This window comes from Leucoraja erinacea, chromosome 1 (genome assembly GCF_028641065.1).
Source record: "Leucoraja erinacea ecotype New England chromosome 1, Leri_hhj_1, whole genome shotgun sequence".
NCBI lineage: Eukaryota > Metazoa > Chordata > Chondrichthyes > Rajiformes > Rajidae > Leucoraja > Leucoraja erinaceus.
In genome coordinates this window covers 63652411-63679130 of record NC_073377.1, presented here as the reverse complement: position 1 = coordinate 63679130, position 26720 = coordinate 63652411, and the positions used below count along the sequence as shown (strand labels likewise).

Sequence of the window (26720 nt, the reverse complement as noted above, 5' to 3'; positions counted from 1 at the left end):
TCCAGCAGTTTGTCTACATTACCGATTTCCTTCACGTGCTCTGCACATGCACAGTTCACGGAGGGGAGACCAAGTTCTGTGGTTCTAGCGTGGCGGGATATTTGGTTCACCGGGGTGAGATGTGAGGCAGGCAAGGAAGCCGCTGGAGCAGCGAGTGGGAGGCGAGGAGATCGCCGCTCCAACCATCGCCAGCTGCCCACTTCCATTCGCAAACCAAGGTACGTACTGGCGCTGGGAGCTGTGCCCAGGTGAGGCAGTCCGACCCGACCTCCCAACTTTGCCTCACATCTGTGTAATGGGGTCGAATGTTTTATTCACACAGCCTAACTGTACAGATGGTGCAACAAAAGGGTGTTAATAGTAAGATTAAACGAGAACTTACCAGTTTGAAGTTTGATCTGTATTTTATGAGGAGTTACGATGAGGGATTACGTGAAGAACCCGCTCAGTGCGCAGGCGCGGCATACTTCCAAGCAGCGGTGTGGAATCACAGATAGACACAAGTATTTGAAGTAACATAGTAAAGAAAAAGAGACATCAATTTATCAGTTTGATCCATATAATGAGGGTGGGAGCGGAGGGCACGTAATCCCTCATCGTAACTCCTCATAAAATACAGATCAAACTTCAAACTGGTAAGTTCTCGTTTAATCTTACTATTTTACTTCGTAGTCACGTGAGTGACTACGTGAAGATTTCAAAGCTCTGTGATTTCAAACCGTGTAACAGTTTTACTCACTCACTGCCGAAAGCTTTTGAGGAAGGAAGTGTTATCGTAATTAACCAATGAATCTGTTTTTCAAGAAAACAAAAAGGTATTTATTAACAATAACAAAAATAAAATTGCTCCCCCGGGCTTAAATTAAATATTTGCAGCTTCTAATATCTTTGCTGCAAACAAATCAGGCTTCATCAATGGCTTATTGTAGAATGTTCGGAATGTGGACTCCCTCGACCATCCTGCTGTATTCTGGATGTGGTCAATAGGTACATCCATCCTAGCTGCCGTTGATGTGGAGGCTGCCCTAGTGGAATGAGATTTAAAGGTGTTAATATCTATCCCAGCAGCTTCCAATACCTGTTTTAGCCATCTTGCGATGGTTTGACTTGTTACCCGGCCATGAGGTTTTTTGTGGCTGACCCATAAGGCTTGTTCACTCCCTCTGATGTTGTGGGTTGTGTCGATATATTGTATTAGGTGGGTCACCACACACAACCGTGGCTCTGGTGGGTAGGCCCGGAATACCACTAGTGAATTGGATGTTCCTGGCCTGCTTTGTTTCACCAGACCCTCTGAGCAGATACCAGTGCCATCAGCATGAGCGTCTTCAGTGTTGATTGCTCGAGGCTGAGGGATCTAGCTGGTGGCCATTCGCGGAGGTATGTCAGGACGACACTGATGTCCCAAATATGGGTATACCTGGGCTTAGGGGGCTTGATGTTGTAAATGCCCCTCATCAGTTTAACCACCAGTGGATGGGATCCCATGGCCTGATGTCCTGCTGGTTTGAGGTACGCGGAAAGAGCACTGCGTGCCGTATTAATGGCACTGTAGCTGATCCCTTCATGATGGTGTAGATAGGCCAGGAACTCCAATACGTTGGTTACTGTGGCTGTTTCATATGATGTCCCTGTTTCCTGGCAGTACTTCTCCCATTTTTTGATGCTGGTTAAGTACTGCCTCTTGGTAGATGTTCGCAGGGATGCTGACATGGTGGTGATGGTTTGTTCGGATAATCCCAGGTCCAGGTAGGGTCTGTTCAGAATCTGCAACCCAGGAGTTTAATGTCTTGATGGCATGGGTGGCTTATGCCTGACACTGGGTGAATCAATAGTCCTGGATGACTGGGAAACACCATTGGTGATTCCACCACCATGTCATGTAGTACTGGGAACCATGGCTGTGTAGGCCAGTCGGGTACCACCAAAATACCAGAAGCCGAGTCCATCTGGATTTTGCGAAGTACCCGACTGATGAGGCAGAAGGGAGGAAAGGCATAGAAAAAGAACTTTCCCCAATCCAGCGTGAAGGCATCTACCGCTGCTGCCTCTGGATCTGGTTCCCAAGCGACATACATAGTCAACTGGTGATTTAGTCTTGATGCAAATAAATCGATATCTGGCGTTCCATATTGCTTGACAATTTTAGCAAATGCTTTAGGATTTAACATCCATTCGATGTTGTCATTGAATTTGCGTGACCTGGTGTCTGCCACTGTGTTTAGCTTACCTGGTAGATAGGTAGCTGAAAGCCAAATATGTCTTTCGACACACCATTGCCAAATCATATTGACCAATTTGTCGCACGATAAAGATTTTATGCCGCCCATATGGTTAATATAAGCCACCACCGTAGTATTATCTATTTGTAATCGAACATGCAAGTGCTGCATATTTGATGCATATGCTTTTAAACCATAAAAGGCGCCCAACATTTCTAAATAGTTAATGCCCAGTGTAGATAGTAATGATGATTCTGAGTTAGTCCATCTACCACCTGTGCTGGATATGGAGTTAGTTGCTCCCCAGCCTTGAGCACTGGCATCTGTTTGAAGAACTAAAATAGGATTAGTAATGATAATAGGACTAAAACTATGCCAAATATTTTGTGTCCACCACTGTAGCTCTGATATTGCTTCCGTGGGTAACATCATGACCCGATCATAGTGACCTTTATGTTGTTTTAGTGCCTGCACCTTTGCTCTTTGTAAATTTTGATAATGCAAAGGTCCAAATTGTATAGCCGGAAATGCTGCTACCATTTTACCAATTACTGTTGCTACTTGTCGAATAGTTGGTCTTTTGTTGACTATTAAATTATTGCATGATTGTGCTAATGCAATCATCTTTTCCCTTGGCAGGGTAATAGTCATTTGGACTGAGTTAATTGTGAACCCCAGGTAGTCCATAATAGAGGATGGATTTAACTTGGATTTATCTGGATGTAGGACGAATCCCAGAGTTTCAAGGAGCTGTTTTGTAGCTGAGACTGCTGCCACAGCTAATTCCATAGTTTTCCCTACTATGAGGATATCATCCAAATATGCCATGACTATATGTTTTTGTTTCCTTAATATTGCCATGGCTGGCTTTAATATTTTTGTGAACAATCTTGGGGCTGACGTGAGCCCATTAGGCAATGCTTTGTACTGCCACAGCTGCCCCATCCAGATAAATTTTAGGTATCTGCTATGATCCTTATGTATGGGTACTAGATAGTAAGCATCCTTGAGGTCAATGCTTGCCATGTAGTATCCTTTGGAAATCAGTTGTCTAGCAGTCACAAATGTTTCCATTTTGAAATGTATATACTTAACAAACTTGTTTAGGGATGTTAAGTCAATGATGATGCGACATCCACCATCTTTTTTGGTTTTGGTAAATATATTGGATACAAATTCCAAGGGTTCATGTTTGGTCTTTTCTATGACCCCCTTATTTATAAGTCTCACCAGTTCAGCTTGTCCCTCCCGTTGCTCTTTTTTGGAGGGAGAAAATACCCTTTCGGGCCAATGTTGAACTGGCGGTGTTGTTTCTGATATAAACTGAATTTTATATCCTCTAATGCTGTTGAGTATATATTTGTCACTGGTGATCATTCCCCATGCTTTCTTAAACAAGTGTAATCTCCCCCCTGTTAGTAAAGCACCCTTATTCTCTATATGCTGGTAGGAACCAGACCCACCTACCTCCATGGTTATTGGCGGTTTTGTCTTTTCTGTTTCCAAACAGCAATGAGTCAGCCTCCGCAGCTGGGGCTTTGCACAAACCAGCAAATTTGGGATTGAGGGCAGGTCTTATATTTTCCCTCCGGAGATTGTTCAGTTCGAATTGTGTGGTAAACATCAATGCCAGCACATCCTGCTGGTGTGTACTCATCTCCGTTGTCTCCACAGAACGAGCAAAGGCTGTGATAGCTGACGTCAGGAGCCTTAGGATCCGCTGTAGCTTAAGTTCTTGTGCCCGAATAGGGGCCCCCACATTTCCCCAGATTTGCCTGTTGAGGCTTTTTACCTTAAGGGCCTCACAGTTCTCTGGTGCTGTATGTTCTTCCAGCACCTCGGCGAGCACTTTTTCCAGTAGAGGCTTGTTGGATAGGTGGTTAATACTGGCTGCCATTTTTGGCTCCAGAGGTGCTCCAGCCCGTGGGGTTGCTACGAAGCGGTCCACCACACCCAACAGCTGTTCCTGTTCCTGCACCCCATGCATACTCCCGATTTCGTCCGCCTGCCCCTGTTCCAGACCAGCCCTGCCCTGGTCACCAATGCTAGCCTCCTGGTATGAGGTAGCAAAGGGCAGTGCCTGACACGACACTATGGAGGAGGTACCTGTCCTGTCTCCCCGGGAGCGCTGCTGTTCCCGGTGGACCATCTCCTCCAGGAGCTGCTGAATGCAGCTCAGGCGGCTGTCTCTCCTCCGTTTTGGGGGAGACATTTCCCCCTCCGACGAATCGGATTCGACCGGCCGATTGGTCTTCCTGGCCGCTTTCCCAGTCCGCCGTGCAGGCTCTGGCGTGACTGGGTCAGGCTCGGTCTCGGGGATAGCGAACCGCTCTGAGAGCGACGCTGCCGCCGGTTGCTGCCCCGCTGGAATTGAACGCTCCTCTGGTGGAGTTAAAGCGCGGGCAGTTCTGTTCGAGAGCTTTCTGCGTTGAGACATTCTTGCACCCTGCAAAACACTAAACGCGACTCTCCTCCGTTAAGTCCCAACGCACCGTCTACTTACCTGACGGTCCGTTTTAAAGCGCAGCTGGAGAGCCTGACTCCAGCTGCCGCCGCTGTTGCACTGCTGGCGTAATGCCGCGCCTGCGCACTGAGCGGGTTCTTCACGTAGTCACTCACGTGACTCCAAAGTAAAATTAGCAACGATGGCGTACAAATCACAAATCGTCAATCAGCAAACAACTAGAAATTTCTCAAAGGTAATAGAACGTGAAAGTTAACTCTGCAAATACAAGTTTACGACATGACCAACTCAAAAATATCCTTACACTCACTCACTCACTCACTCACTCACTCACTCACTCACTCACTCACTCACTCACTCACTCACTCACTCACTCACACTCACACACACACTCACACACACACACAAATGCTACTAAATATAAAAACTTTATATTTAGTAGCATTTGATTTACAGGTATTTTAAATGATATCAGTATTCTTTCATAGTGCATTTATTGCTGGAAGCCTTAGTCATGCCGTTAAACATTCTTTATTGAAATCAATGAAAGAGATAAGAAAAGCATGGCAAATTCCTATATGCAACTGTCTAGAATTCCAAGATATTTTAATACTGTCCATTGAAAAAAAACATTGTAGCACTAAATTCAAAGGCATGTTAAGTCCACCGTTTTAAATCTGCTTCTTTCTCCTGTCCAAATGTTGAGAAATTTGAGACTGTAAACCAAAATTCCCAATAAATTAACATACATTGAATGGATTTTGTTTTTCTGTATATCATCAAAATAATATGTTGCAGGAACTTTGTTTAATTTATGTAAATAAAAAGTAGGGCATTTTGTTCATTGCACATAGGCACTGCATGATGTACCTTTCTAAGTTCAGTTCTATATTGGCGAAGATAATGTTATTCATACTTTAATTGATAGTGAAGAGTGAAAAGATCATTGAATAGATGCCAGATCTTTTGGAGATCATCACATTCAATAATCAGTTCCATTTCTACTTGTACTGCACTCTCAACTTGCCTGAGCCCATTATTTATGATTCTTTGCACTACCAATGGGAAATGTTGCTGCTTTTTCACACTGTGATACTTCCTCACCATGTCATCTTGAAAATCACTCCACAGTCTTTCTGTAGTGCCCTTGGATAAGTTATCAAAGACAAAATTAAAAGGCATACACTGCATTTGTCAAGGAAATTGTCAAGGAAATTCTATCGTTCTGACACTGTGAGCAAATTTGGGCATCATCTCTATCGAAGCATCTCTCATCTCTGGCTCTGGAGAGGGTCCAAGAGGTTTTCAAGAATGATTCCAGGAATGAGTAGAATATGATGAGCGTTTGACAACACTGGGCCTCTACTCGCTGGAGTTTAGAAGATTGAGGGGGGACCTCATTCAAACTTACAGAATAGTGAAAGGCATAGATGTGGATGTGGATGTGGAAAGGATGTTTCCACTAGTGGGAGAGTCTAGGACCAGAGGTCATAGCCTCAGAATGAAAGCTCTTTTAGAAAGGACGTGAGGGTCAAGGGTTATGGGGAGAAGACAGGAAATTGGATTTGGACACAGAGATCAGCCATGATTGAATGGCGGAGTGGACTCGATGGGCCTGATGGCCTAATTCTACTCCTATAACTTGTGAATTTGTGACATTTTGGAGAAAGAAATAAGCTTTTTAAATTTGTACTACAAGTCTCCTTTATATTTTTTACTATTGACAGTTGATAATTTCCTTGGTTTTCACAACAAAAGGGAACATTGTATATTCAAATATAATATGGAATGGCCAATATATTTTCACCAAAAAAGTATTTCATTTTAGATCATTTCTCCTGCAGTGCTGAAAAGGATAAATATATGAAATGAATTGCTGACTTTGAGCTAATATATCTTCTTGCTAAGTACATTTTAAATTGCCGGAGATTCATTCCTTGTTATAAATATATAACTGTAGCAGACAAAAGAATATTGTTACAGATCAGTGCATTTCCATTGAAAAACAGAATGGTTGATTAAATCATTCAATGTGAGACCTAGCACAAATGGTTCGTAAAGTTTATTGAACAATGCCTCGCCTGTCATTTGCTGGCAGGATAACAAAATGTTCTCCACACAAACTGAAATCAGTTGCATTCCCATTTGCATTTTTGGGCACAACATAAGTCAGCACTGTCAATCAGGCTCTCTGTGAACAATAATTTCTCTTACTTTAAGATCCTTGAAATTAAAATATAGATCTATTACTAAGTGGTTGTGCAGATAGTGAAGATGGTTGTGACCGATTGCAGCAGGATCTGGATCGATTGGCCAGGTGGGCGGAGGAATGGTTGATGGAATTTAATACAGAGAAGTGTGAGGTGTTGCATTTTTGGGAAGTCGACCAAGGGCAGAACCAACGCAGTAAATGGTAGGCTTCTGGGTAGTGTCATAGAGCAGAGTGATCTAGGATTACAGGTGTATGGTTCCTTGAAGGTTGAGTCACAGGTAGATAAGGTGGTCAAAAAGGCTTTTGGCACTTTGGCCTTCATCAGTCAGAGTATAGAAGTTGGGAGGTCATGTTGCAGTTGTATAAGACATTGGTGAGACCGTATTCAGAATATTGTGTTCAGTTCTGGGCAATATATTGTCAACCTGGAAAGGGTTTAGAAAAGATTTACAAGGATGTTGCCATGCCTAGAGTGTGTGAGCTATAGGAGAGGTTGAGTAGATTGGGTTTCTATTCCATAGAATGCAGGAGGATGAGGGGATCTTATAAAGGTGTATAAAATCATGAGAGGAATAGATCGGGTAGATGCACAGTCTTTTGCCCAGAGTAGAGGAATCGAGGACCAGAGGACATAGATTCAAGGCGAAGGGGAAAAGATTTAATAGGAATCAGAGGGGTTTCTTTTTCACACAAAGTGTGGTAGGTGTATGGAACAAGCTGCCAGAGGAGATAGTTGACGCTGGGACTATCCCATTGTTTAAGAAAGAGTTAGACAGGTACATGGATAGGCTTGAAGGGCCAAATGGCCTACTCCTGCACCTATTGCCTATTGTCTATTATCTATTGACAGGTTTAGAGGGATATAGACCAAGTGCAGGCAAGTGGGACTGGTGTAGCTGCGACATTGTTGGCCGGTGTGGACGAGTTGGGCCTGTGCCCACACTGTATCACTCTATGACGCTATTACAAGTTCGTTACATTTCTTCCACTGCCCCTAATTGCTCACAGATTTTGGAGTTTCTGCAAAGTCAAAGTCAAAGTTAATTTTATTCATCACAAGCACCAAGGTGCAGTGAAATGAATTTACCAGCAGCGATACAATTAAAAAGAACACACAATACACAATAAGATTCAACACAAACATCCACCACAGCATTCATCACTGTGGTGGAAGGTACAAAGTTCAGCCTGTTCGCCCGTGGTCGGGGCCATGAACCCTCCGTAGTCGCCGCTACAGACGGCCGGATGTACAGGCCTTCTCGTCGGGATGATTGAAACTCCGACGTCGGGACGGTCAAACACACTCCGCGGCTTGGAGGTCCCAAATCAGCGCTTTCTTACCGGAGACCGGAGCTTCAGGATGTTGTAGGCCGCAGGCAGGTGGTAGGAGCTCTTCTCTGGCGATTCCCGGCGAGGGATCCCATGCTCTGGGTGGTAACTCCACGCCGCACCGCGGCTAGAAGCTCCGCAGACTGCGGCTTCAGTATGTTATAAGCTGCCGGCCGGCGGTCGGAGCTCTTCTCTGGCAATTCCTGGAGAGAGATCCCAGGCTCCGGATGGTTAGCCCACGCCGCGCCCACGGCTAGAACCTCCGCAGACCGCGGCTTCAGGAAGTAAAGGTCCACGGGACAGCGATCGGAGCACTCCTGAAAGTCCATGCTGCACCCGCTGCTGTAGCTCTGGTCCCGACTCCGGGAAAGTCCGCTCCAATCCACGCTGTTAAGCCGTGAGGGAGGGACATGGAAAAATTGCCTCTCCTTCGAGGAGTTTACCAAATGCGGTTCCCCCTTTTCCCTCCCCACCCCCCACACAAGACACACCAAGAGACACCCACAACAAACACTTAGACAAACCAAAAAATCCCCAAAAAAGTCAAAATAACGGACACGCTGCTGGCAGGGCAGCCGACTCGCTGCGCCCCCACTGGCAAACTGATTTCAATTATCTTAATTATGTAAACTAATTACAATTAATTTAATTAATAATTTAAATTAATTGGAAAGATGTAATAAAGTGAGTCTAGTGATCCTGTGGATGTAGTGTATTTATATTCCTCAAGGCATTTGACCTTTAAATTACAAGCCCACTGTATTAAAGGAAGTGTATTAGCATGGATTGAAAAAAAAGACAGAAAGTGCTGGAGTAACTGTGTGGGTCAGGCAACATCTCTAGAGACCATGGATTGGTGACGTTTCAGATCTGGACCTTACGTGAATTAAAAACTCTGTTACCTGGAACTCAAAGAGTTGGACTAAATGGGTCCTTTTCAGGCTGCACAAATGTGATTGTAGAGTTCCCGGGGTTCTGTTCTTGGCCTCAATTGTTTATTATTTACACTTATCATCTGGAGGAGGGAGCATAATGTAAAGTTTCCAACTTGGCCGACAATACAGAAAATAACTGGAAGTGCACATTGTGATTCTGCAATTGGATATGGACAGATTGAGTGTTTTTTTTGTGAAAACCTGGCAAATGAAGTTTAATGTTGGGACGTGTGAGGTCATGCACTTCAGTAAGAAGAATCAAAAGATGGATTATTGTCCAAATAGAGGGAGAGAGACAGAAAATGAGTGAAGTTCAGAGGGACGACATGCATGAATCACAAACTGTTAATAGGCAGGTCCAACAAGTAGGTAAGAAGGCAAACAGCATGTTGGCTTTGGAGTTTGGAGTTTGAGATGAGGGAGGTGATCTTATGAAAACATATAGATTCAAAGGGGGCTTGATAAGGTAGATGTTGAGATGTTTTCATTAATGGGACAGTCATGAATAAGTGGACAGTTCCCAAATAAGGGGCTAGTCATATAAAACTGAGGTGCTCAGAAATTTCTGTTCTGAGATAATAGTGAATCTCTGGAGTTCTCTGACACCCAGGATAGTTGAAGTTCGATCATTAGAAATGTCAGAGGTAGATAAATATTTGAAAGTCAATTGAGGAATATGGAGAGGGACGATTGAGGAGGGGGACGAGGCCTCAATCACATTGAATGGGGGTGGTGGGATCATCAGGCTGGAGGGGCCCGGTAACCATTTTCCTGTGTCGTTGTCAAAAGAGGGGAGAAAACCTGAATTCATGTGGTGAGTGCGTGAAGAGATGATTCTCCTGACTCATCCAGCTCTCCTTTGGTTATTTGGCTGATGCCCAACCTCTCATCATCTAAACTATTAATCCTCTAATTTTCAACAAAATCACCTTTTATTCTTCCTTAATGAGTATCAGTTCACTCACTCTCTCTTCATAAGACAGTCTTTCCCACATTTCAATTCAGTTGTTCAATGTGGCAACAACTCCTTAGAAATGAAGAGTGAGAAGGTGATTTGTCAATCCACTCCATCAGCTCAGATAGATACTGCTGTCACTCGAGCTGGAACACCTGTGCTCTTCCTTTTATTTTCTTTTGGTTTAAGGGCGTCATGGATGAGGTCCCTATTTGGCCTGAGGAAGGCAATGCTGAGTCACAAAAGTGGGGGTTGCAGGTTGTTGAACTGTTCATCGATCTGTATGCTAGTGGTGCATTCAGTTTACTGATTCAATGCCCCGGCGCATGGCGGTGGCTCCAGGATGACAGCAGTTGTTATGTCATCCTTGTCAGGCCACCGTGGCATTTTATGTAAAACAAGATGCAGTCTGAATGCAGTTTGAATCCCAGCCTTTTAGAGTAAGAGCTTCTTGTGACCGTTCACCAAGAGAACTTGTTGCTCCTTCTCTGTATGTCAATAGACATCTTTAGTCTGCAATCAGAACATTTGGAGAGCAAAGGTACACGGAAGGTAGGAACATTGGCACTCTACTGGGATGATCCGTCCCAGGACAAAAAAGCCTTTCACTGTACCTTGGTACATGTGACACTAAACTAAACTAATCTAAACTAAACAGTTTCCGTCTGTATGTAATTTGACATAAGAATTTGATTGGAATGTTTACATTATGTTCATTTATATTTTGGCATGATAACCAATTGCTGTGAAGGTCTGCTACAGAAGGGATATAGTATATGAAATGTGTAAGAAGGAACTGCAGATGCTGGTTTTAAACCGCAGATAGACACAAAAAGCTGGAGTAACTCAGCGGGACCGCAGCATCTCTGGAAAGAAGGAATGGGTGACGTTTCTGAAAGGTCTCAACCCGAAACATCACCCATTCCTTCTCTCCAAAGATGCTGCCTGTCCCGCTGAGTTACTCCAGCTTTTTGCATCTATCTTTCTTTTATTATATAGTATATGAAACTGCAGTAAATGGAGAAAATGAGGCTGTGCTTCTTGGCAATGCAGTGGATGACTTGATTACAAAAGATGGAAGTTTTCTAGTTTGCTTTGCTCCGTTGCTCCTCCTCCTCTCACTTCTGCATTCTCACTGTGCAGCTAATGGCAGGAACTGTCCACTCCTGAAGGTGGGCTTTGGAGTGTGTAAAGTTCCGCTGCAAATATTGGAACTCGGTCAGCCAAGAAGAGTAGGGTATATCTGGGACAGGCTTGATAACATAATTATCATTTCAGCATTCTTTTCTTCTGCTCCACTTTGTTCTCTGCAGAAACATGTATGTCAGTGTGCATTTTGTCCACATATGCGCAGGAGTTAAGTCACTAGACAAAGTGCAGACCTGTTGGGTCTGCTCCCCCAATGCAATATTCCACCACTCACCCGTTTCCCCAACGCAATACTCCACCACTCACACATAGCCCCAAACTACGCAGGCGTCGCTCATTTCCCCTCATCCCCCAGCACTCCCTACCCCTTCTCTTCACCCTCCTTCTTCTTTCCCCTCTCCTCCCAAATCCCTCCCTCACCTCTCCCTCCCTCTCCTTTACCCTACCTTCAGTCACTCTCTCCATAACTCCTCTCCCCTCCCTACCCCCCTCCTATCCCTTAATCCCCTCACCTCCCCCACTCCTCACTTCCCCCTATCCCCTCCACTATCCCTCCTCACCTCCCCCACTCCCACCCCCCTCGTCTCCCTCTATTCCCTCTCCTCCCCCACCAGACATGAGACAGGAAAAAACTGAAAAAGAGGAAGATATAGATTTCTCCGTGGATTTTGAAATTCGGCGAGGCCCAACCGCCTCCGCGGCCCCATTGTCACGAGGTCTCACCGTCGCAGTCTCGATGTCTCCTGGATCGCCGTGTAGAACCTGGGCCGGGGCCTCGCGGGTAGATGCCCGGGTCGGACGAAGTGACCATTGGCGCCCGTGGCTGAGCACCACGGAGGCCGTGAAGTAGGCTCGGCCACTTGGCCGCTCGGCACCATGGAGGCACCCGCGGATGCAACTCCAGCTGGCGGAGCGTTAGTGATGCTCACTCCGCTCCTTCAGCTTTATATTCTCCTCGCCGGGTGCCACCCACAACTGACAGCGGACCAGGCCATTCAGTGGCGATAGTGCAGGAAGGGGCGGCGCCATCCCGGCGACTGACAGGAGGGGAGACCAATCTGCGTGGCGCTGACTCACAGGAGAGGAGCCAATCTGCGTGGCGCTGACTCACAGGAGAGGAGACCAATGTGCACATGCGCAGTTTTAAAGATTTTAAAACCTTAATAACATTTAAAATATACCATTGATCGGAACAAAACATGTTGCCCTTGTAGCACAGGAAAATGGTGAATAATGTGGCGAACAATCATAGCGCTATCATGTACCGTTTGTGCGCAAATAGATAAAAATGCAAAATCGGAAGAGCACAAGATGAGGGAGGTAGTGCAGAGTTTTAGTTACAGTGCAATCAGAAAGTATTCAGACCTCTTCACTTTTTACACACAATACCCCAGAATGAAGAAGCAAAAATAGGTGTTTAGAAATGTTTGCAAAGTAAATAAAAATAAATAACTAAAATGTCACATTTACGTAAGTATTTAGACCCTTTGCTATGACACTCAAAATTGAGCTTAGGTTCATCCTGTTCCCATTGATTATCCTTGAGATGTTTCTACAACATGATTGGAGTCCACCAGTGGTAAATTAAATTGATTGGACATAGAAACATAGAAACATAGAAAATAGGTGCAGGAGTAGGCCATTCGGCCCTTCGAGCCTGCACCGCCATTCAATATGATCATGGCTGATCATCCAACTCAGTATCCTGTACCTGCTTTCTCTCCATACCCCCTGATCCCTTCTGCCACAAGGGCCACATCCATCTTAAATATAGCCAATGAACTGGCCTCAACTACATTCTGTGGCAGAGAATTCCAGAGATTCACCACTCTCTGTGTAAAAAATGTTTTTCACATCTCAGTCCTAAAATATTTCCCCTTTATCCTTAAACTGTGACCCCTTGTTCTGGACATGATTTGGAAAGGCACACACCTGTCTATATAAGGTCCCGCAGTTGACAGTGCATGTCAGAGCAAAAACTAAGCCATGAAGTCGAAGGAATTGTCCGTAGACCTCCGAGACGGAATTCTATCGAGACACAGATCTGGTGAAGGGTATAAACCAATCTCTGCAGCATTGCAGGAACCGAAGAGCACAGTGGCCTCTGTCATTATTTAAATAGAAGAACTTTAGAACCGCCAGTACTCTTCATAGACCTGGCCGCCCGGCCAAACAACATTCGGGAGAGAAGGGCCTTGATTAGGGAGGTGACCAAGAACCCGATGATCTCTCTGATAGAGCTCCAAAGTTCCTCTGTGCAGATGGGAGAACCTTCCGGAAGGACAACTATATCTGCAGCACTCCACCAATCAGGCCTTTATTGTAGAGTGGCCAGACGGCAGCCGCTCCTCAGTAAAAGGCACATGACAGATCGCTTGGAGTTTGCCAAAAGGGTTGTTTTCTCTGGTGCTCTGGTCTGATGAAACCAAGATTGAACTCTTTGGCCTGAATGCCAAGCGTCAAGTCTGGAGGAAACCAGGCACCGCTCATCACCTGGCCAATACCATACTTACGGTGAAGCATGGTGGTGGCAGCATCATGCTGTGGGATGTTTTTCAGCGGCAGGTACTGGGAGACTAGTCAGGATCGAGGGAAAGATGAACGGAGCAAAGTACAGAGAGATCCTTGATGAAAACCTGCTCCAGATTGTTCTGGACCTCAGACTGGGGTGGAGGTTCACCTTCCAACAGGACAACGACCCTAAGCACACAGCCACGACAACGCAGGAGTGGCTTTGTGACAAGTCTGTGAATGTCCTTGAGTGGCCCAGCCAGAGCCTGGACTTGAACCCGATCGAACATCTCTGGAGGGACCTGAAAATAGCTGTGCATCGACGCTCCCCATCCAACCTGACAGAGCTTGAGATGATCTGCAGAGAAGAATGGGAGAAATGACCCAAATACAGGTGTGCCAAGCTTGTAGAGTCATACCCAAGAAGACTTGAGGTTGTAATCGCTGTCAAAGGTGCCTCAACAAAGTACTGAGTAAAGGGTCTGAATACTTATGTAAATGTGGTATTTCAGTTATTTCTTTTTATTTACTTTGCAAACATTTCTAAACACCTGTTTTCGCTTTTTTATTATGGGGTATTGTGTGCAGATGGATGATTTAAAAAAAAAATTGAATCCATTTTAGAATAAGGCTGTAACGTAACAAAATGTGGAAAAAGTGAAGGGGTCTGAATACTTTCTGAATGCACTGTATGTATAGATGTTGCCAGAAGTCAACCTCTGGTTTGTCAGTGTGAACAAAGTGCAGATCACACAGCAGACTGCTGCAAACTCAAGGTACCTGGACTCCTCCCAGAATATTGGGCATTGATCTGCATGATCCACTGTAGGTGGAACCATTCTTGCTGGAAACTGAGGTCATGGAATCAGTCCTAGTTGCATTTTATATTTGAATGGACGTGCGGTGCCTGGATGCAGTTTAAGTGAATTCCGGATGGACTTGTATCTGGTTTGTGCAGAGAGACAAAGCCCATCAGCAACAGCACAGCATTTGGTCTAGACTTTAGCAACAAAACAAACTTTGCAGAGTACCAACCCATTGTAGAATCATTGGAACCAATAGGAGAAATAAAAAAAACAAAATAATCTTTCTTCAGTATTCCAACGTTCTCCGCGGCTACACCTACATTCATTGCGTTCTATTTCAAGATTCAAGATTCAAGAGAGTTTATTGTCATGTGCCCCAGATAGGACAATGAAATTATTGCTTTGCTTCAGCACAACAGAATATAGTAGACATAAATAAATACAAATTTGGTAGTGTTCACAAAAAACTTAAATATGCCCGGCACCCTTGCCACTCATGTGGCCACTGGGGTAATATCCCTTCCCTTGTTTGAAGGGCATCTCCACCACACCTGCACCCCAATGTCCAGCAGCGGAGGAAACCTAGATGGTGGCCCTCCCCCCCAGAGCCTGGGCATTGGCTGCACCAAGCTTCAGTGCATAATCGATTAGCAACTTCCCTCCAGGAAGCTGGTGATCCATTTTAAATTGCCCTGGTGGAGGCTGGGTTTCTTGCTGTTACTGACTACCTGCTCAGCCGTGTGACGTGAAGAAAGGGGTGTTAGCGGGAATGTTAAATCAGCAAGTGCATCGGCTATCCTGAGCGACTGAAACCTTTTACAAACTGGATAATAATTTGCTGCTTAAGGAGATTTACAGTCAGTTGCCTGTTTTTTAAATGAAGATGATCATTTGTGCTCTTTTGGGGTAAGAATATCTGGTGTAAGGATGGAGCAGCTGGTGACGAGACTTGATTCTAATGGTTCCAACAATAATTAGTGTCAGCAAAGCAACTTAGTTACCTGACACCAAACCTAGTCTCTGAATGTCTCCAGAAAAAATGTGCAACATTTAGTGTGGACCTAACTGAAAATAAAATGCAGGCAGGTAAGATTTGAATGTATCTAATTTGTCTTTAATTGGATATTGAATAGAATGTAATAGTTGGTTTATTCTACAGTATGGTAAATACAAAGTGGAATGTACTAGTTCAAAATGATTACTCTGTTATTATACTGTTGTCAGCTAAATGTACAATTGGCCTCAGGTGTAAAAATAAAAGTTAATATGTGTGCAATAGTAATTCAGTTGGTGTGTTTTAATTTGGCAATGATAATTGAGAAAGAATTGAGAAAAGGGGAATCGACAAACAGGGTAAAGTAAAAATGGCTTATTTTTTGTAGAAGAATTAATTTGTTGTGGCCATTTTAAATAGCAGTTATTTGTGGGAACATTTTATTTCAGCCACACTTTTTCAAAAATGAAATGAATGCATTAGAAAAATAATGAATTCTACATTCAGTATTTGTGTTTTCACCCCATGCTGCTTCTCAGGGCTGTACAACAGTTACTGATCTTTCTTGTAGATCTGCAGTTATTAATAATTCAAGTCTGTTAATTACTAATGATTTTCAAGAAGTGCGTCTGTGTGAGAGGGTTTGGCAATATACAAAGCCAGCCTTCAGAAAAAGGCATGACATTTACTTTGCTGCAATTTATTCATTCATTGAGATTTGCTTTTAGCACAAAGCTCGATAAAGAAGCTAGTTTGAAGGTTATGATGAAGTAAGACCGCATTGCAAAGTCAGAACTAACAACACACAGAAAAGCTGTCGTCCTCCCCCCCCCCCCCCCCCACCCCCCGCACCCCCATCTCCTCTCCCCTCCCCAATAACAAACATTATACTTTAACCTATCTGTAATGATGTGATATTCATTGGCAAAATTAAGTTTGTTTGAAGCGGTTACGTATTTTTAAGCTGGAATGACCTGTTAGTCGGAGGTAAATGGAGATGGAAATAGTAAACCATGCTTCATCTGATATGCTGCTTTGTTTAGCAGTGTGCCTTCTGCTCTTATTGCTCTCCCTTTTGTCAAACATACATTTGTTTCTGGTCAGTGGCATGATCACTGCAGACATAATAGTTAGTCTTGTACTTCTGTGAATGGCATTACTATTCTCGCTAGCTCCATCTGGAAGTGCTTGGTTTACTGTGCCAAATGCAAGTCTAAGTAGCTCATGTCAGGAGATGGTATTGGTTTATTATTGCCACGTGTACGGAGAGCCAGTGAAAAACTTTGTTTTGCCTGCTATCCAGGTAAATCATGTGAGTATAATCAAACCGTACAACAGGTCGTGCAAAAACGAAAAATGGAACAGACTGCAGAATATATTGTCAGCCACAGAGAAAGTGCAGATAGAAAGGGTAAGAGCTGTAATATGTTCGATCGGGACATTGGGAATGCATCCTTAGCTAATGAGAGGCCCATCCAACAGTCTGAGAACAGTGGGGAAGAAGCTTCTTTAAACTGGCAGCAAGTGCTTTCAAGCTTTTTGCATCTTCTGCCTGATGGAAGAGGCGAAGAAGGGAATGACCACAATGTGAAACCAGCACAGACACACACCACTACACATTAATGACATAGACGTGGAGTTGGTCAGTAGCACTAAGTTCCTGGGGGTGCAGATCACGAACCGTCTGACCTGGTCACAAAACATCGCATCACTAGTTACGAGAGCCCAGCAGCGTTTGCATTTTCTGCGCTGGATGAGAAGAGCTCACCTCCCCCACCCCGTCCTCACCACTTTCTACAGGGGCATCATAGAGAGCATTTTGACCAGCTGCATCTCTGTCTGGTTTGGGGACTGCAAAGCCTCCGACTGGAAGTCCGTGCAGAGAGTGGTGAGGACGGCTTAAAAAATCATCGGGACTTCTCGTTCTTCAATCCGGGACATTGCGTGCAAACGTTGCTTGTCCAAGGCCAACAGCATTATAAAAGACCCCACACATCTCCATCATGGACTGTTCACTCTGCTGCCCTCGGGCAAAAGGTATCGCAGTATAAGGAGCAGAACGGCCAGGTTTTGCAACAGCTTCTTCCCCCGAGCCATCAGACTCTTGAATTCCATATAATGTGCCGCCACTATTATCTATTTTATCTTTTTATCTATTTTATCCTTTTGTTATTTTATGTTGCACGGCGAGCCAGATGCAACAAAATTTCATTCAGACTTGCATTTATTGGTATATTTTTGAATGACAATAAATTCTTTGATTGATTGATTGATTGTGAGTGGTCCTTGATTATGCTTGCTGTTTTCCCGAGGCAGCATGATAGAGTCATTATGGGGAGACAAGTAGAGTCATTATGGGGAGACAGGTTTGCATGATGGACTTGGTTGCATCCAGCACTCTCTGCAATTACTTGCAGTCTAGGGCAGAGGTTTTCCGAAACCAAGTTATAATGCGAATGATACTTTGGTGCGTCTGTAGAACTTGGTCAGTCATTGGAGACATGCAGAATCTCCATCTCCTCGGGTAATAGAGGGGTTGACGTGCTTTCTTGGCCATAGCATTCATGTGGTTAGGCCAGGACAAATCCATGGTGATATTTATGCTAGGATGTTAAAGCTTTCAACCATCTCCTCTTCAGTACCATTAATGCAGACTGGGGCATGTATTCTACCCAGCTTCCTGAAGTGAATGTTATCTAAATGGTGGCCGATTGGGAAAGGGGGAGATGCAGCGAGACCTGGGTGTCATGGTACACCAGTCATTCAAGGTAGGCATGCAGGTGCAGCAGGCAGTAAAGAAAGCGAATGGTATGTTAGCTTTCATTGCAAAAGGATTTGAGTATAGGAGCAGAGAGGTTCTACTGCAGTTGTACAGGGTCTTGGTGAGACCACACCTGGAGTATTGCGTACAGTTTTGGTCTCCAAATCTGAGGAAGGACATTATTGCCATAGAGGGAGTGCAGAGACGGTTCACCAGACTGATCCTGGGATGTCAGGACTGTCTTGTGAAGGAAAGACTGGATAGACTTGGTTTATACTCTCTAGCATTTAGGAGGGGATCTTATAGAAACTTACAAAATTCTTAAGGGTTTGGACAGGCTAGATGCAGGAAGATTGTTCCCGATGTTAGGGAAGTCCAGGACAAGGGGTCACAGCTTAAGGATAAAGGGGAAATCCTTTAAAACCGAGATGAGAAGAACTTTTTTTTGCATGCAGAGAGTGGTGAATCTCTGGAACTCTCTGCCACAGAGGGTAGTTGAGGCCAGTTCATTGGCTATATTTAAGAGGGAGTTAGATGTGGCTCTTGTGGCTAAGGGGATGAGGGGGTATGGAGAGAAGGCAGGTACGGGATACTGAGTTGGATGATCAGCCATGATCATATTGAATGGCGGTGCAGGCTCGAAGGGCCGAATGGCCTACTCCTGCATCTAATTTCTATGTTTCTATGTTTCTATGAATGCTTGCTCCTTTGTTTTGGTGTCTGAGGAAGAGGTTGCTATCTTGATGCCATGTTACTGAGCTCTGCAGCCCATTATGTTAGTGTCGTCTGCAAATGTGTAAATGGAGTTGGAGCAGAATTTATCTGCACAGTCATGAGTCAAATGGAGTAAAGTCAGCGGCTGTGAATGCATCATTGTTGGGCACCAATGTGGAGAATTATCAGGGAGGATGTTTGGTTACCTATTTTTACTGATTGTGGTCTTTGGGTTAAAGGGGCCAAGGATCCAGTTGCAGGGTAGAGTCATAGGTTCAGGCATTTTGAGATGAGTTTTGTTGGAATGTTGTCATCAGTCCATTTTCTACACAGATGCTGCCGCACCCACTGAGTTAATCCAGCATTTGGCTTTAAGCTCAAGATTCCAGTCTCTTGTGCCTCTAAAGAATTTCAGTGTTTTGTCAGGAGCTGAAAGTCAAACCTTTGCTCACAAGATAATGCCTGAAAAGTTCAGCATACGTGAAGATCAAACAGGGAGAACATTTCAGGTTACCGACGTATCAGTCGTTGTTGTACACCGTGCACTATTTGTTACACAAAGCAGCTTCTGAAACTGCCATGTCTGCTTCATTATTTCTTCCCCCTTGGTGCTTCTTCTTCTTATCAAGTCCACACACAAGATTAGAAGTTGTTCAGCCAGAGCTGAACACATTTCTCGGCATCTGCAGACAATGGAGTCTGCCTTGTCGCTTCTTGTGCTTCTTGTGTGTGTGGTGGTGGTAATATTGGTGGAAACAGGGCCGCAACGTGAACGCTCTTTCCTTGGACCCCCCCCCCCCCTCCCCCCCTTGGTGCTGAATCAAATAAAAAAGGTTATTTTGGATCTTGCTTTATAAAATGAGAAGAGACTGATTGCTGATCTCATTCTCAATAGGTCTAAGGGGGTGTGTGATCTGGACATGATAGAATTTTATATCAAGTCTGAAAGCAGTGCAAATCAATTCTAAAATGTGGTCTTAAATCTAAACAAAGGAACATATTAGATTATGAGAAGAGAATTGGCAGTGATTGATTGGGAGAATGCACTAAAAGGCACTTAAAGAAATAACACACAAGTTGTAAGAAAAGGACAAAACCAAAAAAGGCTAAAATGATTTACAAGGAAATTAAGTACTACACCAAAAGAAGGCCCTTATGCCCCTGTCCCACTTAAGAAACCTGAACTGAAACCTCTGGTGACCTTGCGCCCCACCCAAGGTTTCCATGAGTCTCCAGAGGTTTTGGTCACTCGCCTGGAAAGCCTCGACCGAAGCGTGAGCTGCATCTACTGACCAAAGATCCTACAGGATCTTTGCTACCGACCACACACACACACACACACACACACACACACACACACACACACACACACACACACACACACACACGCACACACACACACACGCACACACAAACACATTGTGAAGGTGGGGACCAGGGACAGCGGAGGAGCACTGTCTGCGCGATGAAGAGGAAGGTAAACGCCTGCCACAGAGCACAATAGGTCCTTTAGAGAGCGCGGGAGGGAAGGGAAGGAGAGAAGGGGGGGGGAGGGGAGAATGAGTGGAGACAGTTTTTAAAAGTTTAATAAAGTTAGCGGGCATTTTACCTTCCGGCGGATCTTCTAGGTCCTGAAAACCAAAGATCCAATAGGATCTTTGCTGAATTCTCCAAAGAGCTAATCAAAATGTCCGGTCAGCGAAGGAGATTGTCTTCGCCTGCCTGTAAGTAAATAGCGACCCCACTCCACTGGCTTCGACCAAACGGCAACCTATTTTTAGTCGAGGCCGGTTTTGCTTTTTTTTAAATAATCGCAGGAACATAGACTAAGCGGAAACCACTTTCCACCATTAGGGAGAGTGACCAAAAGCTCCGAGAACCTCACGGAAACCTTGGGTGGGACGCAAGGTCTCCAGAGGTTTCCGTTCAGGTTTCCTAAGTGGGACAGGGGCATTAGGATGTTGCCAGAAAACAGAATGGACCAAGGATTTGGAAATCATTTAAGAATGACCATGAAACTGATAAGGAAGGCAAGATAGAATAGAGGGTGGCACAGTGGCTCAGTGACCTTACAGCACCAAAGACCCGGGCTCGAACCTGAATACGGGTCCGTACAGATTTTGCAGTTCTCCTTGTGAACACGTGGGTTTTTTCTGGATGGCCCAGTTTCCTCTCACATTCCAAAGACATGCAGGGTTGTAGGTTAATTGGCTCCTGTAAATTGTCCCTGGTGTGTAGGATAGAACTTGGGTGGCGCAGCAGTAGTTGCTGCCTTACAGCGCTGACAGCGCGGGAGTCCCGGGTTTGATCCCGACTACGGGTGCTGTCATAACGGAATTTGTATGTTGTCTCCGTGACCGCATAGGTTTTCTCCGAGAACTCCGGTTTCCTCCCACACTCCAAAGACGTACAGGTATGTAGGTAAATTGGCTTGGTAAATGTGAAAATTGTCCCTAGGGTGTGTAGGATAGTGTTAGCGTGTAGAGATCGCTGGTTGGCGGGGACTTGGTAGGCCGAAGAGCCTGTTTCCGCGCTGTATTTCTAAAAAAAAGTAATGAATGACATAGAAAGAAAAAAATAGAGAAGGCAAATGTGAGCCTCTTGCATTTAGAAACAGGAGAACATAATCGGGGATAAGAAAATGACAGAGAAATTAAAGAATCATTTTATGTTTGTCTCATGGAAGGCGTACAAATCCACCAGATATATTAGAGAGATAAGAGTCTAGTGAGAAAGAGGAACTGAATGCTGTAAAAAAAAAACCCAAGTACCTGATGATCTACAGTGTTTAAGAAGGAACTGCAGATGCTGGAAAATCGAAGGTAGACAAAAGTGCTGGAGAAACTCAGCGGGTGCAGCAGCATCTATGGAGCGAAGGAAATAGGCAACGTTTCGGGCCGAAACCCTTCTTCAGACTGGAATATTGTCTACCTGATGAACTACATCCCAGTTTTGAGATTGGTGTTTTGATTGCAATGGATACTCTGGTTATTATCTTCAAAGGTTCTGTAGGTTCTGTGATTGTTCCTGTAGGCTGGAGGGTACTAATTATGACTGCTATTTGAAAAGAAAAGGAGAGGGAAGAAAATGGGGAACTAACGATCAGTTATAGGAAATGGCTGTAATCTAAAATGAATGATGCGGTATTTGTGAAATGGCAAAAGATTGAGTGAATTTCACATTGAAAGACGTGCTTGTATATGAATGATTGAAGGTCAACATGCAGGCACATTATTCTTTATTACAGAAAGGTTTGATAACTAGGGTAAGGAAGTCTTATTTCAATTATACAGGTGGTGTACGAGTGATGGTGGGACCACATCTGGAGGTGGGTGTACAAGTTGGGTTTCCATACCCAAGGAAGTATAGGAAATAGAGGAAGATTTGTTAGGTTCTCTTTCCAGAGATGACAAGTTTGCCATATGAAGGGAGATTAAGTTGGCTGAGGCTATGTTCAAGTTTGGAAGATTGAGAGGATATCTCAATCTCTTACAGTGTAGAGGGAGATATTTGTCCCTGACTGAGTACTCCATGATTGGGGGCGCAGTTTGAGAATATGAAATAGGACATTTTGGACTGAGTTGAGATGAAATTGCTTCATCAAAATAATGGTGAACCTTTGGAATCCTCTACTTTGCTCCACTATCAGTAGTAAAGAAAGCAAACTCAATGCCTGCATTTATTTCAAGAGGGCTTGAATATAAAAAAACAGGGATGTAATGTTGAGGCTTTATGAGGTGTTGGTATGGCCACATTTGGAATATTGTGAGCAATTTTGGTCACATATTTGAGGAAGGATGTGCTGGTGCTGGAGAGGGACCAGAGGAGGTTTACAAGAATGATCCCAGGAATGAGTAGGTTAACCTATGATGAACTTTTGTCGGCACCGGGCCTAGACTCGCTGAAGTTTAGAAGAATGAGGGGGGGCTCATTGAAACAGTCAGAATAGTGAAATACTAGGATAGAGTGGATGTGGAGAGGATGTTTCCACTAGTGGGAGAGTCTAAGACTAGAGTTCATAGCCTCAGAATTAAAGGATGTTCTTTTAGGAAGGAGAGGAGGAGAAATATATTTGGTCGTGGGGTGGTAATTCTGTGGAATTCATTGCCACAAAAGGCTATGGAGGCCAAGTCAGTGATCTTTTTAAGGCAGAATAGATAGATTCTTGTTTAGTACAGTTGACAGAGGTTATGGGGAGAATGGGGTTAGGAGGGAGAGATAGATCAGCCATGATTGACTGGCGGAGTAGACTTGATAGGCTGAATAGCCTAATTCTGCTCCTATCCCTTTATAACCTTATGACTATGCCACTGTATTAACTCAAAACTGAGATCAATAAATTTTGAGATTAGGTCAAGGGGTCGGCAACCTATGGCCCGCAGACCTCCGTCGTCTCCGGCACCTCCCGGGTCCGAGGCCGCGACGACCAGGCGCGGTGACGCAAGGAAGCCTGCACTGGCCGCAATGGCCGAGAGCGGCCGAGCTCAGGTAGTACCGTATCTTGTGCAAAGCCGCCAGCACGGCCACGCACCTTCTATGCCTGGTCTTCACTCTCGAGATCGTGGTTGTCAATAGGCCGGGGACAAGTGAGTGTGAGTATTTGAGCCACTGCCTTCAGGACAGAGCCAAGGCAATGGTCCGTAGTTACGCCATGTTTGTGAGCGCCTGTAACTAGGGGCCAGTGCTCCGCCAGATGGCCTCATCAAAGGGGCGGGATCTATGTGATTTGATGCCAGCCATCCAGGGTGGGATGGGGGTGGGATCCATGCGTACACGTGATAGGTGTGGCCCGCCATCCGCTCACAGACATGCGTCCTGGCCCCTATGCAGAACAAGGTTACCGACCCCTGCATTATGTAATCAAGGGATTTTGGCACAGTGCCAGAAAGCAACACTGAAACAAAACATCGACCATGATCTTGATGAATTGCAGAATAGGCTTGAAGGCGACGCCTCTCTGCCAGCTTTTTATTTCTTATGTTCTAGATTGATGCTAACCAACTTGCATTTTCTAGGTTAATATGCTAATATAACCCTACCTGTAGCAAACTATATTCCTTACATTTCAAATTAAGGTCAGTAGCCAATGATGGGTAACTAACTGGAATAATTTTATCAATGATACAGAATTCATCTCATTTGTAAGCAAATTTATTCACACGGCCATGTTCACTATAAATAGTGGGGATTGTTCAATTATTTACTCTTTCATCTGTATAAATGTTCTAGTTAATATCCCCAGAGAACACCATGTCTCATTCCCTTTACCCTGTCCTTTTCCTCTCACAATTAATTTAAAATGCATGCCACAAAAGTGACATCTAATTCCTAGTACATCTCTCTGCTTATAAATGCACCAGGTTTTGTGGGGGAAATGGCCTTATAGTGCCCTATATGTGAAGCTTGATGAAGTCCAGTGGCAGAATGTAAAGTTGCGCCTATTTCCCAGCCCCGTTGCTAGGGGGTACATATGAAGAGCTGGGACTAGATTGGATCTCTATTTTTACCTACACTTTAATCCATCATAACTGTGCTCCTCCACAGAGGGATTAGTAAATGTTAGTATTTTTTGCCTTTGTAATTGTTAGAATCTATATATAAACAGATGAGCTTCATAACTATTTCTGAATCTTCCTGAATGCTAGAGACTGTCTATGTTTTTTACATCAGTTAAGCCACAGGGTATGATTTAGCTACCCATCAAAGGTAGTTTCAACAGTTTCATGCTCAGCCTTTTCCCACGCCCCTCATATTATGAGATTTACATTGGGAAAAAAAAACATGTACACATCATAAATGGTGCAGAGCCAGCTTAGAATGAAACCGAGAGACCCCCTGAATCTTAGATGAATCTATGTGAAACATCTCCAACCAAAGCAGAGCTGAACACAATAAAATCAATAGGATATTATACTATAATTAACTAAAGAAAGGAATATAGGACAATGGAGATGATCAACCACTATACTCCTCTAATCAAAATCATCTTGAATATCTTGTACATTTTTGGTGGCAAATAAGTAGCAATATTTAAGTAGTGGTGCCAAACCAAAGAGCCAAGAGACTAATTGTATCCACTGTTCAAGGCGTGGACTCCCATATATGGGCGAGCCCAAGCGCAGGCTCGGTGATCGTTTTGCTGAACACCTCCGCTCAGTCTGCCTAAACCTACCTGATCTCCCGGTTGCTCCACACTTTAACTCCCCCTCCCATTCCCACACTGACCTTTCTGTCCTGGGCCTCCTCCATTGTCAGAGTGATGCCCAGTGCAAATTGGAGGAACAGCACCTCGTATTTTGCTTGGACAGTTTACACCCCAGCAATATGAACATTGACTTCTCTTAACTTCAAGAAAACCTTGCCTTCTCTCTCTCTCCATCCTTCCCCCTTCCCAGTTCTCCGAACTGTCTGACTGTTTCTGATTACATTTTATCTCTGTTTGCTTTGCTGTTACCTGCTCCCATCTAAAAATGATCTATTCTACATTTTCCTTGATCTCCATCCCATTTGTCCTGGTTTCACACCTTACTTTCTTATCTATGTATCTCCCTCTCACCTGACACCAGTCTGACGGGGTTGGACCAGGAAGAATAGATATAAACTATTTCAGGGAAGAGATTGAAAGATTCGTAGTTTGGTTTACTTTAGAGATACAGGCCCTTCGGCCCACCGAGTCCACGCTGACCAGCAATGCCCGTATACTAGCACTATCCTACACACGAGGGATAATTTACAATCTTGACTGAAGCCAATCAGCCTACAAATTTGTGCACCTTTGGCGTGTGGAAGGAAACCAGAGCACCCGGGGAAAACCCACACAGTCACAGGAAGAATGTCCAAACTCCGTACAGACAGCACCCGTTGTCAGGAACGCTATAAGGCAGCAACTCCACTGCTGTGCCCCTTGTTAGCTAAAGGTTAATCATTATGTGAAATATATATCCATATAGAGTATTAGAGCCAAAAGCAATTGGATACCACAATAGTGATGCTGGGATCGATTTGGTTGGATGATTAAATGGGTTAAATTTCCTTCGTGGTTACTGTTCAGCGCACTCATTTCATATTTTTACTGTCCATTCATCTTCATAACAGAAAATCCTTCTCCATTTGCAACTGGCTCAATGTTGTACTACTTCTTTGTGTGTTTATTTATTTCCCATGATGCTATTTAGCACTCTTCCTTCATGCTATTTATTAGCCGTTCTCACCTCCTTAATATTTCCCTTGGATATTTTCCTTCATTCCATTATGTACTTTTTGCCTGGTGTGTTATACGCCAATTCAGACTCTCCAACCCTCATCTCCCAAGGTCACACCTAAGTCTGAAAAAAAAATCCATAATATACTCTCTACTTTCAGTCCTTGCATTAAACTACAAACCATGTTGCAAAAAGCTCCATTAAATTATTAGAGCATATGTTTCACAAGAACATGTGGGCTGCTCTCAGTATACCTATAACTTTGTAAGTGGACATTCATTATTTATAACTTAGGGAGTAGTGAGAATGTGAAAGCTGCCACTGGATAGAATATTTGAGCTGATAACATCGAATGCATTTAGGGGAAAGCTAAAGAAATGCAAGGGATAACAATAGAAAGATACATTGATGTGGTTAGATGTAACAGACCAGGAGGAAGCCAAAGTGACTGATCTAAGCAATTTCT

The 26720-nt window shown here is 44.2% G+C and overlaps 1 protein-coding gene across 2 annotated transcripts in view; it reads left to right on the top strand.

Moving 5' to 3' along the window:
- Window positions 1-14904: 14904 nt before the first annotated feature.
- cracd (capping protein inhibiting regulator of actin dynamics) overlaps window positions 14905-26720 on the top strand; it is a 92974-nt gene continuing 81158 nt past the window's right edge. For both annotated transcript variants that reach the window (XM_055635787.1, XM_055635780.1), the window contains exon 1: window positions 14905-15669. In XM_055635787.1, the coding sequence (XP_055491762.1) occupies window positions 15660-15669 (10 nt within the window). In that variant the 5' untranslated portion in view covers window positions 14905-15659. The remainder of the gene's footprint in view (window positions 15670-26720) is intronic.